The sequence below is a fragment of the Abrus precatorius genome, unplaced genomic scaffold (genome assembly GCF_003935025.1).
Source record: "Abrus precatorius isolate BTA unplaced genomic scaffold, Abrus_2018 Scaffold11, whole genome shotgun sequence".
Lineage (NCBI taxonomy): Eukaryota > Viridiplantae > Streptophyta > Magnoliopsida > Fabales > Fabaceae > Abrus > Abrus precatorius.
The window spans coordinates 21,334,934-21,350,242 of record NW_020874303.1 but is presented as its reverse complement, the minus strand read 5'-3'; the positions used below and the strand labels follow the sequence as shown (position 1 = coordinate 21,350,242).

Below are 15,309 nucleotides of genomic sequence, written 5' to 3'. Positions count from 1 at the left end.
ACTCGACAATGCACACATATTATACACACCAAAGCATATAAGAATTTCCATTATGTTCAACTACAAAGTTGTAAATTCAGTATCCCCCAAAATTTATTTTTTTCAAGTACCAGATACAGCATTGGCTGAAGAAATTTCTTCACACTCAACAATGTCTTCCACGGCCTGGAGTATGCAAGTTCTCTTAAAACGTTAAAGAACAAAAATGTACAAGGAGGACCAGAGTGAGAATGTGATAACTATAATTTTTCTTTCTTTCTTTCTTTCTTTTTTTAAATTACTATTGCAGTTACTTTTGGTCTCCGAAATACAGCTGGTCTTCGGTGACTACCACTTCTTCCTTTAAACATATACTTATATATCGTTGCCTCCCACCAGAAAACAGAGATAAAGAATGATGTAGTAACAAGCCTTCGAGGATTCACTGCATTTCTTCAAATGTATTTTACCCTCCATAAGCTGGTGTAAATGCTTTGGCCATAGAGTATTTATTCTGGCTGCTGGAATTCTAGATCTAATTTTCTTTTTAAATATGATCTGTCAGCACTGCAGAACAAAAAGATGGAACAAAAATTAAATAACATCATTTCGGAGTAGAAACTAAAAGATACAAACATCTGGCACATTAACTAGGATATTACAACATAACATGTTATAGCATGTTACAAGTAGAAACAAAAAGATAATAAATCATCTGGCACATCCTCACACGATATGTTTAATGTGGTTCTGTATTAGCCTGGTTTATTTTCTTCTGACAGCATTGAACTGAATGAAATAATTTTATGTTTGATTGAGTTAAAATTACAAACTATTAGGCACATTTTATATTGATTGGATGATCAATACTATTTTACCTGTTAATTGTAGGTCTATTTGGAGGTTTTAATCCAAAGATAGAAAAATCTACAGACATTGGAGCTGATTCATTCTTGCCTGTATTATCATCATTTGTCTGTCTGAAATCACCAAAATTGCCGTCAATCTTATCTGCTTGCAGAGAATTTCCTTCAAATCCATCATGTCCCGGCATCACTCTCCTAGACTTCCTTGGAGGTGATAATACAGTAGGACCCTCCTGCACAGCGAAATCAGAAACTCTAGATTCCTTCTTGGGGGCAGGTCTAGGGAGCTTGTTTGGATCTGATGGCAGAGGTGCAGAAGAAAAATACCTAAAGTAGAAGAGAAGAGATTAATTGTGGAGAAAATAAATTCCTTGATGTCATAGTAGGATCTTAAAGGCACATACCTATGCTCTAGTGCCTGCTGCACTGAAATTCTAGCTTTGGGATCATATGTAAACATCTTTGACAACAGATCTAAAGCATCATCACTTGCCATTGGAAATAAAGAACGCAGGGGAGGGGCAGGAACATATTGGTATTCAACATAAGCAGGCAGGTATACCATATCAGGCCACTGAGAACGTGTTGGAGTGCCAAATGCTGCAAAAATCCTTCCTAATTGGTCAATGTCACTTGTACCCTACCAAATGATAAAGACAAACTGATGAAGAAAACCTAAAAAAACATGCTTGATTATTATAATATAAAAATTGAAGAAAATCATCCAATACAATGAATGACATTATATCTTGAAAATTGTATAAAAAAAAAAAAGGCTAATCACAGACTATAGAGTGGGAATAAGACGGAAGCCCAATTATTTGTCAATAATGCATACAAACACCATAGCCAACAGCTTCAGAGATAACTCAAGCTCAGTAAAAATAGTTTTGAATGATTAGGACTTCAAACTGCAACAATTTAATGTCAACTGGTTGATAAAGTTAAATGGATAAAATGTTTCAAGAAATGGACAACACTTAACATAAAAACCCATCTACTTCAGAACATCAATCATTTACCATAATAAAATCATATGACGCAGTCAACATGCCAATCTTCTTACCTGCAAAAAAGGTTGACGAAGAAGAAGTTCAGCAAATATACAAGCAGCAGCCCAAACGTCAACCCCTGAACCATATTGCTTGGCACCAAATAATAGCTCAGGAGCTCTATACCACCGAGCAAAAACCTATTCATGTATAATAAGCGTAAGTGTTGTGTGTAGATTCAAGAAACTCAATCCAACAATAGAAAGTGCGAAATTACAAACTTTCTATCTGGGCATTATACATAAAGAAACAAACCTGATGCGTGAACCTTCTATCTGGGCTTCCAAACATTCGCGCTAAACCAAAATCTGCTAGTTTCAGTTGTCCATTAGATCCTATCAACAAATTATTTGGCTTCATATCCCTGAAAATATGAAAGAAGACTTTTGAGCTTAGCTTGGCACTTAAATCAAGTAAAGACTGTGGAATGACCAAATCAGCATGATACTCTACCTATGCAAAATCCATTTCTTGTGGCAAAAAGCAAGGCCTTTTAGTGTCATTTGAAGGTAGGATTTTGTATCAGCTGGTGAAAGAAAAATATTTCGATCTCGTATAACAGCTTCAAGGTCCGTCTCCATAAATTCAAACACAAGATGCAAATTCCCCTTATGCGGGAATGCATCAATCAACTCAATAATGTTTGGATCTTTAAGCTCTTTAAGCAACTTAATTTCTCTAAGAGCCGTAAAATTTACCCCTTCTTTCTGCTTGCCAAGCCGGATTTTCTTAATTGCAACAGTATGTCCTGTCTGTCAATGCAATGAATTCATCTTTATAAGAAAGAACACCACATGATAAAGCTCTGTCATTTTCATTATTGAACAAAAGGTTAGTCCATCAAGACATGTAAGTAAGCACATCTATCCCCTGGATACATTTCATGTTACACCAAGAACAAACCAATTAAAAATTTTCAAGCTTTCCTCCCCATACATCCTCACGATCACTAAAAAAAGGGTAAGAACCACTTCCTCATACCCAATGACACATCGTACATTATTCTTCCTAAATTGTAGGAAGCAAAGATGATAAAGTGATAAACCCCCAAAGCAAATAAATGTATCTTCCCTTTCTACATTACTCTAAGGCCATATATGAATATGTAATTTACTCTGATTCAGCGATTTTATTTGCCCCAACTGAAAGTGAAGATCCAATTCTACAACCCAGAAAAGAGAATAGGGGAAATTTTCGATTTTTCAGTCACGAATTAGCATAATTTTATTCATAAGCAAGGGATGAAAAAGCGGAATAAGGGAATATAAGAAGAAAGTTTTGGGCGATTACGTGAGTATCAATGGCTTTGTATACAACACCATAGGTACCTTCACCAAGAACTTCACGCTTCAGATATCTATCGGCCACTTTTTTGGACGGATCCGGTTCTGTCATTTTTTGTTCCTGATTTTGGGGTTAAAGTGATATTATTGATCACAGTCGAAAAAATTGAGAATTTACAAGTGGGTCATTTGGATCAAATTAGGGTTTCATCAGAAATCGGGTAGAGTGAAGATTTAAGAAATAAGCCGTTGAAACATGAAGAACTGAAATCAGCAGCTATAGCTGAAGCCTGAAAGTGAAAGCGAATGAAGGAGCGTGAGAGAGTGTTTAAAGGTTGTCATAAAGAATTAGTTAAAAAAGAAGAATGAGCTTCAGCTTACTGTTAATCGTAAAAAGTGTGGTGAGTAGTCTGGCGCATGTTTTTATGTATTGGGTTAAAAGGAAAATCTCAGTAATTGTCTTAAACTGTTGGTTAAGAAATTAAAATTAAATTCTTTATAGAAAATATTATTAATATATTTTTATCATAATTTTAAATATATTCTATTTTTATTTTAATAAAATATTTTATTTATTAACTTCTTAATTAATGTTTTAAAAATAGTTATTAATAATACTTATTTCAATAATATAAATAAAATTTTGATAATTAATATATATAACTCATCTAGCGAGATAAGGCATGATACAGGGTAGTTGTTGATATGTATAAAAGTTATTTAGAAAAATTGCTTACAGGATTGAGTTTGCACATTTACTAGGGTCGAAGGGAATGTCCATATGCAAAAATTTTCTGCTGCTTTTACTTTGAAACGTGTGCACACTTGATCAAAGTATATTTACAGGCACGCCCTTGATCCTCCTCATTAGATGAATTTGTAATGAAGTTTGGAGTAGTGTGTCAATTTTTGAATGGACAGTCGGTCCCTCCTTCAAGTACTTTTTTATTCAGGCTCCAACATCTAATGACAAAAAAAAGCTCCAATTTTTAGAAGTGTATATCATTCTCTCTACTTTGCCACTTTGAGATAATGATGTCTTGATTTGAAAATTTAACAATATGGAGTGATTTCTTAATCTTTTTCCATTGATGTAAAATCTTTTTAGAATAAGGAATAAAATACAGTTAGGAAGTACGAAAGGCTTGCAGCAGCATCCAATCACTATGACCCTTGATAGAGACAAGTGAATCCGACATTTTAATTGATTCTAGGATTCAGCACTAAAGTACAATAACCATAAACAATGTGAAGATAGCCAAGAAAAAGAACCATGGTCAAAAACAAAATGTAATATGGCATTCTCAGCAGCAACAATAAGCATTTTGTTCAACAAAAAACAAAGCCAACCAAACAGAGAGAGATAAATTCAATATTTTTTTTCTAAACAGCTGAAAGAACCTTTTTTGCTGCTATGTTCCTTACCTGCATGCTACAGTTTATGAAAAAAATTTGAGTAGATTTTCTTCCACTTCCTAACAAAAATGGGGGTAGGAAAGTTTCATTTTCTCAGCACCAAGCGTAGCACTTACTCTTACCACTTGCAAACAATAAGGATAAAGCAACATTAAATTCGGTGGGACCAGTTTCCCTGTTAGATATCCATTTCAAAATTTGTCTCACTAACCAAGCCACAATGCAATGCAACCGTTAATCCCCTATCCTCCACAATTCCAATTCATCATATTTTCTTGGTTCAGAAAGGACCACCAATCATCATCATCATAATCCTGCATGATCTTTCCAACTTTCAACCTATAAGCATCTTATCTTCTTAAACATCATCATCACCATTCATTGCAGCAACACCTTCTTCATTCACTGGGAATGGCATCTGCCGAGAGCAACCCAAATGCCCAACTCCTTGAAGAACTAGAGGCTTTGAGTGAGTCCCTTTACAAATCACACACCTCCACCACAACTAGAAGAACAGCTTCACTTGTGTTGCCAAGAACTTCAGCTCCACCTGTTGAACATGATGTTAATCTTGAAGACGGAAGCAGCACCAAACCTCGACCTCGCCGCATGTCCTTGTCTCCATGGCGATCAAGGTCAAAGCCTGGTGATGCCATGGCCAAGTCAGAAACCAAGAAGCTTGATGGCACATCAACAACTTCGTCAGGTGACAATGACAAGAAGGGGATTTGGAAGTGGAAGCCTATAAGGGTTCTGTCTCACATTGGAATGCAGAAACTAAGTTGTTTGTTTTCTGTTGAAGTGGTCACAGCACAAGGCCTTCCTTCTTCCATGAACGGACTAAGACTTTCTGTTTGTGTTAGAAAGAAGGAAACAAAGGATGGTGCTGTTAAGACAATGCCATCAAGGGTAGCACAAGGAGCTGCTGATTTTGAAGAGACCCTTTTCATCAGGTGCCATGTCTATCACACCACCAACCATGGTACATCAAAGCAAATCAAGTTTGAGCCACGCTCCTTTTGGATATACCCCTTTGCTGTTGATGCTAAAGAGCTTGATTTTGGAAGAAGCTCTGTGGACTTGAGTGAATTGATTAGAGAATCCATTGAGAAAAACCAACAAGGCACGCGGGTGAGGCAATGGGACACAAGCTTTGGTTTGTCTGGGAAGGCAAAAGGAGGAGAACTAGTTCTGAAACTTGGCTTCCAAATCATGGAGAAAGATGGAGGAGTTGATATATATAATAATCAAGTGGAGAGTTCAAAGTCTAGCTTTGGCAAGTTGAGTAATATCTCTTCTGCTTTTGCTCGTAAACAATCCAAGACATCATTCAGCATGCCTAGTCCTAGAATGACAAGTAAAAATGATGCATGGACTCCTTCACAATCTGGAATGGGAGGGGATATTCAAGGAATGGATGATTTGAACCTTGATGATCCAAACCCTGTTGAGAATCCCTCTTCCTCTACTCAGAAAGTTGATGAACGTAGTAAAGAGCAGGTGGAGGATTATGATCTCCCGGATTTTGAGGTTGTGGATAAAGGTGTTGAGGTTCCAGAGAAGGAAAAAGATGGAGAAGGGGAATCTGAGGAACCTGAATTGGTGGAATCAGCTTCAAGGGAGGTTGTCAAGGAAATAGTGCATGATCAGTTGCATCTCACTAGATTGTCTGAGCTTGATTCAATTGCACAGCAGATAAAGGCTCTTGAGTCTATGATGGGAGAAGATGACAAGTTTATGAAGATAGAGGAAGAGACAGAATCACAGAGGCTAGATGCAGATGAAGAAACTGTGACAAGGGAGTTTCTTCAGATGCTTGAGGATCAAGATAGAAAATGGCACTTGTTCAATCAACCTGAAATTCCACCTTTACAACTTGAAGGACACTATGATTCTTCTGCTGAAGATGGAGAATCCAAAGTGTATCTCCCAGACCTTGGAAAGGGCTTGGGTTGTGTGGTTCAAACAAGGGATGGAGGCTACTTGGCTTCCATGAACCCTTTGGATATTGGTGTGGCTAGAAAAGATGGTCCAAAGTTAGCTATGCAGATGTCAAAGCCTTTTGTGTTGGCATCACATCAATCAGTGACAGGATTTGAGTTGTTTCAGAAATTGGCTAGCATTGGCCTTGATGAACTAAGCTCCGAAGTTTTGTCCTTAATGCCCATAGATGAACTAATAGGCAAAACTGCAGAACAGATTGCTTTTGAAGGCATTGCTTCAGCCATCATACAAGGTAGGAACAAGGAAGGAGCAAGTTCTAGTGCAGCTCGCATAGTTTCTTCCTTGAAAAGCATGGCAAATGCCATGAGTTCAGGAAGGAAAGAAAGAATATCAACAGGACTTTGGAACGTTGATGAAGAGCCAATCACTCCAGAGAAGCTTCTGGCTTTTGCAATGCAGAAGATTGAGTCCATGACTGTTGACGCATTGAAAATTCAAGCTGACATGGCTGAGGAAGAAGCCCCATTTGATGTTTCTTCACTCAGTTCAAAGCAAGGGGAGGGTGGGAAAGATCTTTTGGCTTCAGCTATTTCACTTGAGGATTGGATCAGAGACCAAAGCTACAAAAAGAGTAGTGAAAGTTCTGATAGTGAACAAGTAAAAGTGACAATGATATTGGTTGTCCAACTGAGGGATCCAATGAGACGCTATGAAGCAGTTGGAGGACCTGTGATGGTGCTTATTCATGCAACAAGTATTGACACAAAGGAGAATGATTATGGCTATGAGGAGGAGAAAGGGTTTAAGGTAACAAGCGTGCATGTGGGGGGTTTCAAAGTGAGGAGTGGCACTAAGAAGAACGCATGGGACAGTGAAAGGCAAAGACTAACTGCAATGCAATGGTTAGTTGCATATGGGTTGGGAAAGGGAGGGAAAAAAGGGAAGCATGCATTGGCAAAAGGGCAAGACCTGCTGTGGACCATTTCCTCACGAATTGTGGCTGAAATGTGGCTCAAAACCATGAGAAATCCAAATATCAGGCTTCTAAAGTAATAAGCACGTCCAATTTATTGTTAATTATGCCAAGGAAACAGTTGCATTTATGTATCATAGAAAATTCAATTGCATGTAATCCAAGTGGAAAAGGTTCTTGGTACACTACCATTTGTGCAGATTCATGCATTCGAGAATTGTGTAAATGTTATGTCATTATTAGTTGTTTTTGTAAAACCTATATAGGACATATTGTATTTGATTTATAAACGAATATATTGGCTTTACAATTACAAGGGTCTGAATGACCCTATTTCCACTTATTATTCAATATTTTTTCTCCCTTTTATTTTCTTTTTAGCCTGTCAGTGCATATTTGTTGATTTGATTGAACGAGAAATGCTAGTAGCAATACATTATTTTATCTTAATGCATTCTTCAAAACATGAAATTACGCAACACTACAGAAAATATAATAGATGAATCCGTGACATTCTCTCTATGTACATTAATGTTGGATCAAATGATTCAGAATGGACCTTAATCTCTCTAAGCCACTCAATAAGACAATGGAGATTCCCTCTTATTTAAAGCTAATTTGCAAAAAGCAAACTTGGTAAAAACATGGTATCGTGATATGTAATGGAAATTCTTTCGACCCTCGTCAACTTTGTAACTTCTTTTTTAAAGTACCTACATAAAAGACTCTAATCTTAGTGGTAATGGAGATACAAGGGTCTTTAAGAATAAAATGAACTAAGTTGGTTCGTAAATTATTCGAATTTAACTCATTAAATATCTGATAAGGTCACTTATATTATTAGACAAAAAATTCAAAATTAATTTCAAATTCAATTACATATATAAGTCAAAAATTCAAAAAGTTTCACATTAAAAACTTACAAATAATTCGTGGGCATAGATATAATTAATGATAAAAGAACGCTAATTTATATTTTAAAAAAAAGTTACAGATAGTAAATTGTAATTTTATCTTAAAAATTTGTCATTAAATACTTTTATGTTCAAATATTTTTTATTTTCTTTTTCATTACTTTTATATAATCCTCTAACATGAAAATATTTATTAATTACTTAATAAGTTTTGAATATATTTCAAGAATATATTTAATAAATAAAAAAATAAGCTATAAATAAACTAAACAAATCAGGTTCAAATTTTAGATTTGACCCATTTAAATGAATAAGCTAATTTTAGTACCACAATTTTTTTGGGTATTGAGTTTTAAGTGCTTAGTTCAACTTGACTTGTTTACACTGTCTCCGATCCCTTAAATTTTCATGTAAAGCTATAAATTATGAGACACTTGTATGAAAATCGCAAGGTTTATTGAATACAACATTTTTTTCGTATACTATTACTTCCTTCTAAATTTCCACTCTTTCCAAAAGCCTTAGTTCTTATATGCATTCCACAAAAAATCTTATACAGATACAAGTATGCTCTGCACTTGTCTATACATGAAAATCCTGTGCATAAGAAAGAATAAGTATAATGAGCCATGCTACAGTCATCTTTAGCATTTTGATGTAAGGCTCTAATTATCATTCCATTTCAACTTTTGTTGGCAGAAAAAAATAACACTATTGGTAAAGCATCATTACGTGTGCTAGTGTGGTTAGGATGGCTACCAACGTTAAAATAAACATGCACTAAAAATCGTAAGAAAGGAGATATTCATCTATCATCATAAACATGCATGTAGCTATTACTTTAAGCTTTATTTAAAAGTTAATTTTAGGAGGAAAAGAAAATATTTATTTAATAATAATCCTTATTTAACATAAACCCTTTTATAGACTTAAGTTTTTAAAATTTTCCAAAATTGGAGATTTTTTCAACCCTTCTTCTCCCTCCTTTCTCATTTCCTCCCTTACCCCTCATACTCTTCACTTCCCTCTCCTGCTTAACTTCCAAACAAAACCTTAAATTAAAAGACCTGTGAAAAGGGTGAAGATCCTTCTGCTAAACTGGACCTGGTGGAGAATCTTTCATTTCTTCCTCTTATTTTTAAGTCTCCATTCTTTAGTTGTTGAATAGTTTTTTCCTCACAAAATCAATGGCAGTAAGCCAGTAATATCATGAAATAAAAACTTTAATTCTTGGATTCTAGGTACAAATATGTATATAATCTATACAGTACACAGCTACAAATATGTTTAACCACTAAAATATATACATGAATCTTTTTCCATTTAAAGTCCGAAACTCAGAAGCAGAAAAGAAAGAAACTTCCTAAGAATCAGTTACTGACACGATGACACCGACACCAAAATGCAGTTCCTCCACTCCGGCCTCGAGCAACAGCTATTTCCTCATCAACATAAAACCAGATGAAAAATGGATCCTTTGTACTTGGTTCTTTATCTTCCTTTTTTCCTAAGCTGATCTGTAGAGGCTTCAAGGGTCCCACTTTTATTAGAAGGTTCTCAAAAATGAAAGCAAGTATTCTGTTTTTCCATGAAAGTCTTCCTTCAAATGTTAATTGTCCAATGGGTCCAAGATATACACCATTTTCGATCCTCTTTGCCTAACAATTCATCAAGATAACTTAATAGTCTGACTTGGACAGAAGCAATCAGAAAACTAGCCAAGCTTTTCTTTGAATATATTTTAGAAATTGATTTGGGATATGGAAACATTTACAAATAATGAAACACCAATACAACTTTGCCTGCATGAGAAGGACTAAAAAGGCAATCAAGAAACAATTTTAGAGGCCTTATTAAGTATTAACTCATAGATGCACAAAAGTCTTTCCCAAATTAAGTGGATATGTACAAGGGTTGTCACAGCTAATAGCTGAGGTCTGATTTCCCTAACTTCATTTAAGTGGCTAACAAAAAACAGAGCCATAGTTAATTTTCAGTTTCTAGCCTAAGTCCTCGCAACCTTAGATTAAGAAGATAAAAGTAGCTACAACACAATATTCTATGCAAAATTAATGGTTCTCTCTCTTGTCCTTAAAAAATTGAAAGTGATATATTGTTTTAAAATTGAATCAGCTCCAAAACTGAGATAGAGGATGAGAATTCCTCTACAAAGGATAATTCAAGAATGTCTTCATCAAATGGTGCAATGATTGACATCAGTTATGCTTTCAAAAACTTAGATAATAAAAACATACTTGGCATCAGATACAAACTAATAATTTCATAACGCAAAACACTGGACATGGACATTGAACTGGAAATTAGTTCATGGACAACAGAACAGTACAATCATGACCAGAGAAGCAAGTTGTCCATCAAGTACATAAGAAAAACCAAATCACATGACTTTTGATGAAGTTCCAAAAAGTCTTGGAAAATAGGAACAAGGCCATAAAAACAACCTTATTCTTTAGCACCTTTTCTTAATACTCAGAATGTTTCTTGTGTCCAGATCTCTCTTGCTTTTCCAGCAAGAAACAACTTCAGTTTCAAACTCAATGACACCGAAGGTTGAAAGTTTCTCAACAGGCAGATAAAGGGTTCCTCAAATATTTTAACTATAAACACTGCTCTCTAATGCATCAAGAATGAAATATAGGTAGGATCATGGAAGAGAAAGAGACTTACAGCAGCATCAAATCTCTGAACAGCGGTGAGAGGAAAATACCGACCACCTTTTAGTTGTTTCTGAAATTCAACACAAAAGCATAAATTGTTAAAGGTAGGTAACTGACAACCATAATTAAAGATGCAAAACAAGAAACAGAATTTTAGCCAGAAGATGTTAACCTCAGCAGTAAAAATTAGCATCCAGGTCCTCCCAGGGGATTCCTTTCCACCAAGGGTTTCAAAAAAGCCAGAAGGATCAACTTTTGCTTTCTCAATGACAGACAGTGCAGAAAGAACCTCCTCTGCTGCTACCTTTCTTGTCTTAGCGGCATTTTTCAACACTTTCACACTTTTCTCAACTTCCTAAGCAAATATTGAAATTTAAAATTAAATTAAATCAACATAGAACCCAAATAATCATTTTTAAAAAAAAAAAAATCCCCCCCCCCCCCCACTGCAAAATGGATCAAGTTCCAAAAGATAAAACTACAAAGGGTGCGCTAAAGATTCAAACTTTATTACCTTAAACTTTTCAACATTACCTAAGAAACCATACAAAGCGGGAAACAATAATAATGGGAACCCCAAATGAAAAGGGCATACCTTTTCGTCCTCGACAAGAAGTGGGGTTGAGGAAAGTTGGTCTCTTTCAACATCATCAAGGGTTGCTCTTGTTCTTGTTCTTTCTCTGGGAAATTTAACAAGGTAGTGTTTTGTTCCTTTGACAGGAGTGGCATTCAGAGGCTTAAACTGTGATGAAATTTTTGATGCTTCAAAGCGTGATGAATTTGGTAAACACAAACAAAAGGAAGAAACCCATGACACATGAATTGAGCTCATTTCCATTTACAAATGCAGCTATAATATATCTTCTCTTCTGTACCATTTTTATAAATTTTTATATAAACACTGGCCATATGCATTTCATTCTCTTTATTCTCGCCTTCTTTACGTATGTGGTCCTGAAATTTCTATTATCGTCATAATTAATAGTCCCAACATTAGCAGCAGAGAATTTGAAGAAAATAACAACTTTAAATTAGCTTATAATTTTTTTTTTAGTATTTTCTTATATATTCAACCTTAAGGTTGAATATAAATATTTATAAATAAAAAAATTATGAAAAAATATATAGTTATTATATTAAAATTATAAAAATATAATAAATATTTTTTTAATAAAATTTTACTATTATTAATTACTTATTCTCAACATTATGAGTTGACATTAACAAAATTTTAATTTTTATAATTTTTATATATTAAATAAAAATATATTTTTATATTTTTAAGATATTAAATATACTTATTTTTCATTTAGTATTTTTTATAAAAAGTTAAATAAATTAATAAAAAGATTATAAAAAGGAATACAGTTTTACTTAAAAAACTGTTTAATAGATATTTTCGTTTAAAATATTATATTTCATAAAAAATAAATATATTTAATAAATAAGTTGTATTTATGTATAATCAACAGCTTCAGTGAGTGTTATAAACTGATTTTTAATTATCTTAATTTTATAAATTTTATTTTGATTGAAATTGTGTTTAGAGTAAAGTAATTTATGTTCCGAAAAGCAAGTTTGCAATTAAATTTATCATAAATTGTTTGAATTACATTATTTTCAACTCTGCTCAAACTTGCTGCAGGAATTAACTTGATTGAGTTTATCCATCTAAACATGAATTTTTTTAAGAACAAAATATCACTTGGCTCCCATGAATGCATGTTATACGAGCATTCTATTATATGGACTTGCTGATCTTTATCTTTCATTCTTGCAAAAATAAATTATTAGTGGCACACTTTTGAACATAGTATTTTCAATGTATATTTAATAATATATAAATTAATTTAAATGTTAATGTTGTTACAATTTATTTTTATACAAAATATTAGTATTTTTTTATTTTATTTTTAAAAAATTAAGAGAAAATAAAAAAAAATTATTTCATGACTTTGTTTTTTAAAACAGAATTAAAAAACTAAAAAAAAACGTGCTTGGTTTTATTTATTTATTTATTTAGTATTTTAAATTAAATGTGTATATATATATATATATATATGATATTTAATTTTAGTATTTTTTATTTTCTTAAATATATATTTTTTAAAATAAAATATTTAATTAAAAATTTATTAAAACATCAAAATACAATTAATGTTAAATTAAAAAATATTCTTGTTTACGAAGTAATACTTGCAATTTATACATAATTTAATAAATTTTAAAAATAATAAAATATAAATTAATATTAAACTAAAAAATAATGATTAATTTTAAAATTAAAATAATTTTTAATAAATAATATTATAAAGAAAATAAATAAATAAGTCTAATATACTGAATTTTTGTTTGAATGTTTGAAGGAGATGGAAGAAAAGAGTTTGAAAAAAAAAGTTAAATTTTTTATTTAGATGTTTAATATTGAAAGGAAAAGATGATGAGATTTAATTATATAAATGATATTATTATGTTTTATTTTTATTTTTTGTTAAAAAACACAAAGTAAATATTTTTCTCTCTCTAAAAAATAAATTTTTATTTTTTATAATTTTTTTAAAATTCTCTTTAAAAACTGGCATATTTTAAAAAATAATATTAAAATTCTAAAGGTGAAAGACTATAAATGAGTGGGAGAGAGAAAAACTTCAAAATGAGTAACTTAAAAAATTAACTAGAGATTTGGGGGATCTGAATTGTCTTTAATTTACGTAGGAACTGGACATCTAGTTTATTTTTCGCTTAAGCAATTTCAATTCGCTTAAACGAAAATTGGTTAATTTCGCTTAAAACTGTGACAAAATAACTTGAGTCAAATTTCATAAAACAAATAGCTTAAGCGAAAAAAAAAAGTCTTAAACAAAAATGATAGGCTTAAGTGAAAAATAGACAGAGAACTTTAATTTTTATTTTCTCTTTTCCTTCTTTTTAAACCTAACATTTCCTCCTCAAACTCTATATTCAACCCCTTTAATCTTCATATTCAACATTATTTTTTCTCTTATACCTAACTCTTCTCTTTCCTCTTAACTCTTTTTTATTTCAACCTCATATCTAACACCTATCTTCTTCTTCTTATTCTCACCCCACCCAATACTTATCTCTCCTTCTTTTTTCTATATTCAACTCTTCACTTTCCTCTTTCTCTGCTGCCAAAATTTTTTTTACACAAAATTAGCTTAAGCTAATTTTTTTTTGCTTAAGAGAATTTTTTTTTTGTTTAAGCAAATTGTGCATATTCATTTAAGCGAATTATTTTAACTTAAGCAAATTTTGCGTATTTGAATATATGAAAGTTGGGTGTAAAGAAAATAGAGGACTAAGAATGGATGTAGATAAAGAAGAGCGAGTGATATAGGAGTGGCGGTGGAGGAAGAGAAAAGTGAAGAGTTGAGTATAGAGAAGAGAGGGAGAGATAAGTATTGGGTAGGGTGAGAATGAGAAGAAGAAGAGAGGAATTAGGTATGAGGTTGAAGGAAAAGAGAGTTAGGAGGGAAAGATAATAGTTAGTTATAAGAGAAAGAAGAATATTAAATATGGAAGTTAAAGAGAGTTGAATATGGAGGTTGAAGAGAAAATGTTAGGTTTAGAAAGAAGAAGAAGAGAAAATTGAGTGAAAATTAAAACTCTCTGTCTATTTTTTGCTTAAGTTATTTGTTTTATGAAAATTGGCTCAAGCCATTTTGTCACAGTTTTAAGCGAAATTAACCAATTTTTGCTTAAACGAACTAGAATCGTTAAGCGAAAATTGAACTAGAAATCTATTTTCTACGTAAACTGGAGACAATCCAAATCCGGAGTTTGAATTTAGAAAAACTAGTGACTATTTTCCTCTTAATTAAATAACTTTCAAACAATGAATAAACTCCTAACCTCTCTTTTCTCTTTCTTTATCTTCGTAAACGATGAAATTTAAACATAATAAAAAATAAGTAAACATGTAAATTAAAAATATTTTTAACTAAAAAAATGAAAAAACTAAAACCAAAACACTTTAAAAGCTATTTTTTATTGTTTTAAAAAACTAGTTTAATAAACAAGATTTTATTATTTTAAAAAACATATGATTGTAATTAAAAAAGAAACAGACAAACTCATAATATATATATATATATATATATATATATATATATATATGGATTATTACTTGTAAATGATGTGATGTACATTTAAATATGTTGCATTGTATGTCTTTTAAAATAAT

General features: G+C 32.4%; 3 protein-coding genes across 8 annotated transcripts; 1 reads left to right on the top strand and 2 right to left on the bottom strand.

Annotated features, from left to right (window-relative positions):
- Positions 1-55: 55 nt before the first annotated feature.
- LOC113855289 (cyclin-dependent kinase D-3-like) lies at positions 56-3,512 on the bottom strand. 5 transcript variants are annotated; one of them, XM_027486868.1, is made up of 8 exons: positions 3,188-3,512; positions 2,351-2,649; positions 2,153-2,261; positions 1,912-2,037; positions 1,250-1,485; positions 970-1,172; positions 858-936; positions 56-546 (listed from the first exon to the last, which is right to left on the bottom strand). In XM_027486868.1, exons 1-8 carry the CDS (start codon positions 3,290-3,292, stop codon positions 489-491), a joined length of 1,215 nt encoding a protein of 404 aa, XP_027342669.1. In that variant the 5' UTR covers positions 3,293-3,512; the 3' UTR covers positions 56-488. The 5 variants fall into 5 exon arrangements, with proteins under 5 accessions (XP_027342669.1, XP_027342668.1, XP_027342670.1 ...); XM_027486867.1 differs by having other exon boundaries at positions 858-1,172; XM_027486869.1 differs by lacking the exon at positions 858-936 and having other exon boundaries at positions 937-1,172.
- A 1,309-nt stretch (positions 3,513-4,821) lies between these two features.
- LOC113853863 (protein PLASTID MOVEMENT IMPAIRED 1-like) lies at positions 4,822-7,954 on the top strand. The gene has a single exon (XM_027484545.1). The coding sequence runs from the start codon at positions 5,008-5,010 to the stop codon at positions 7,591-7,593; it is 2,586 nt and encodes an 861-aa protein (XP_027340346.1). The 5' UTR covers positions 4,822-5,007; the 3' UTR covers positions 7,594-7,954.
- Positions 7,955-9,501: 1,547 nt separating this feature from the next.
- Positions 9,502-12,034, bottom strand: LOC113855057. 2 transcript variants are annotated; one of them, XM_027486507.1, is made up of 4 exons: positions 11,701-12,034; positions 11,278-11,460; positions 11,116-11,175; positions 9,502-10,085 (listed from the first exon to the last, which is right to left on the bottom strand). In XM_027486507.1, the coding sequence occupies exons 1-4, from the start codon at positions 11,941-11,943 to the stop codon at positions 9,798-9,800; spliced, it is 774 nt and encodes a 257-aa protein (XP_027342308.1). In that variant the 5' UTR covers positions 11,944-12,034; the 3' UTR covers positions 9,502-9,797. The 2 variants fall into 2 exon arrangements, with proteins under 2 accessions (XP_027342308.1, XP_027342309.1); XM_027486508.1 differs by having other exon boundaries at positions 9,673-9,944.
- Positions 12,035-15,309: the final 3,275 nt, after the last annotated feature.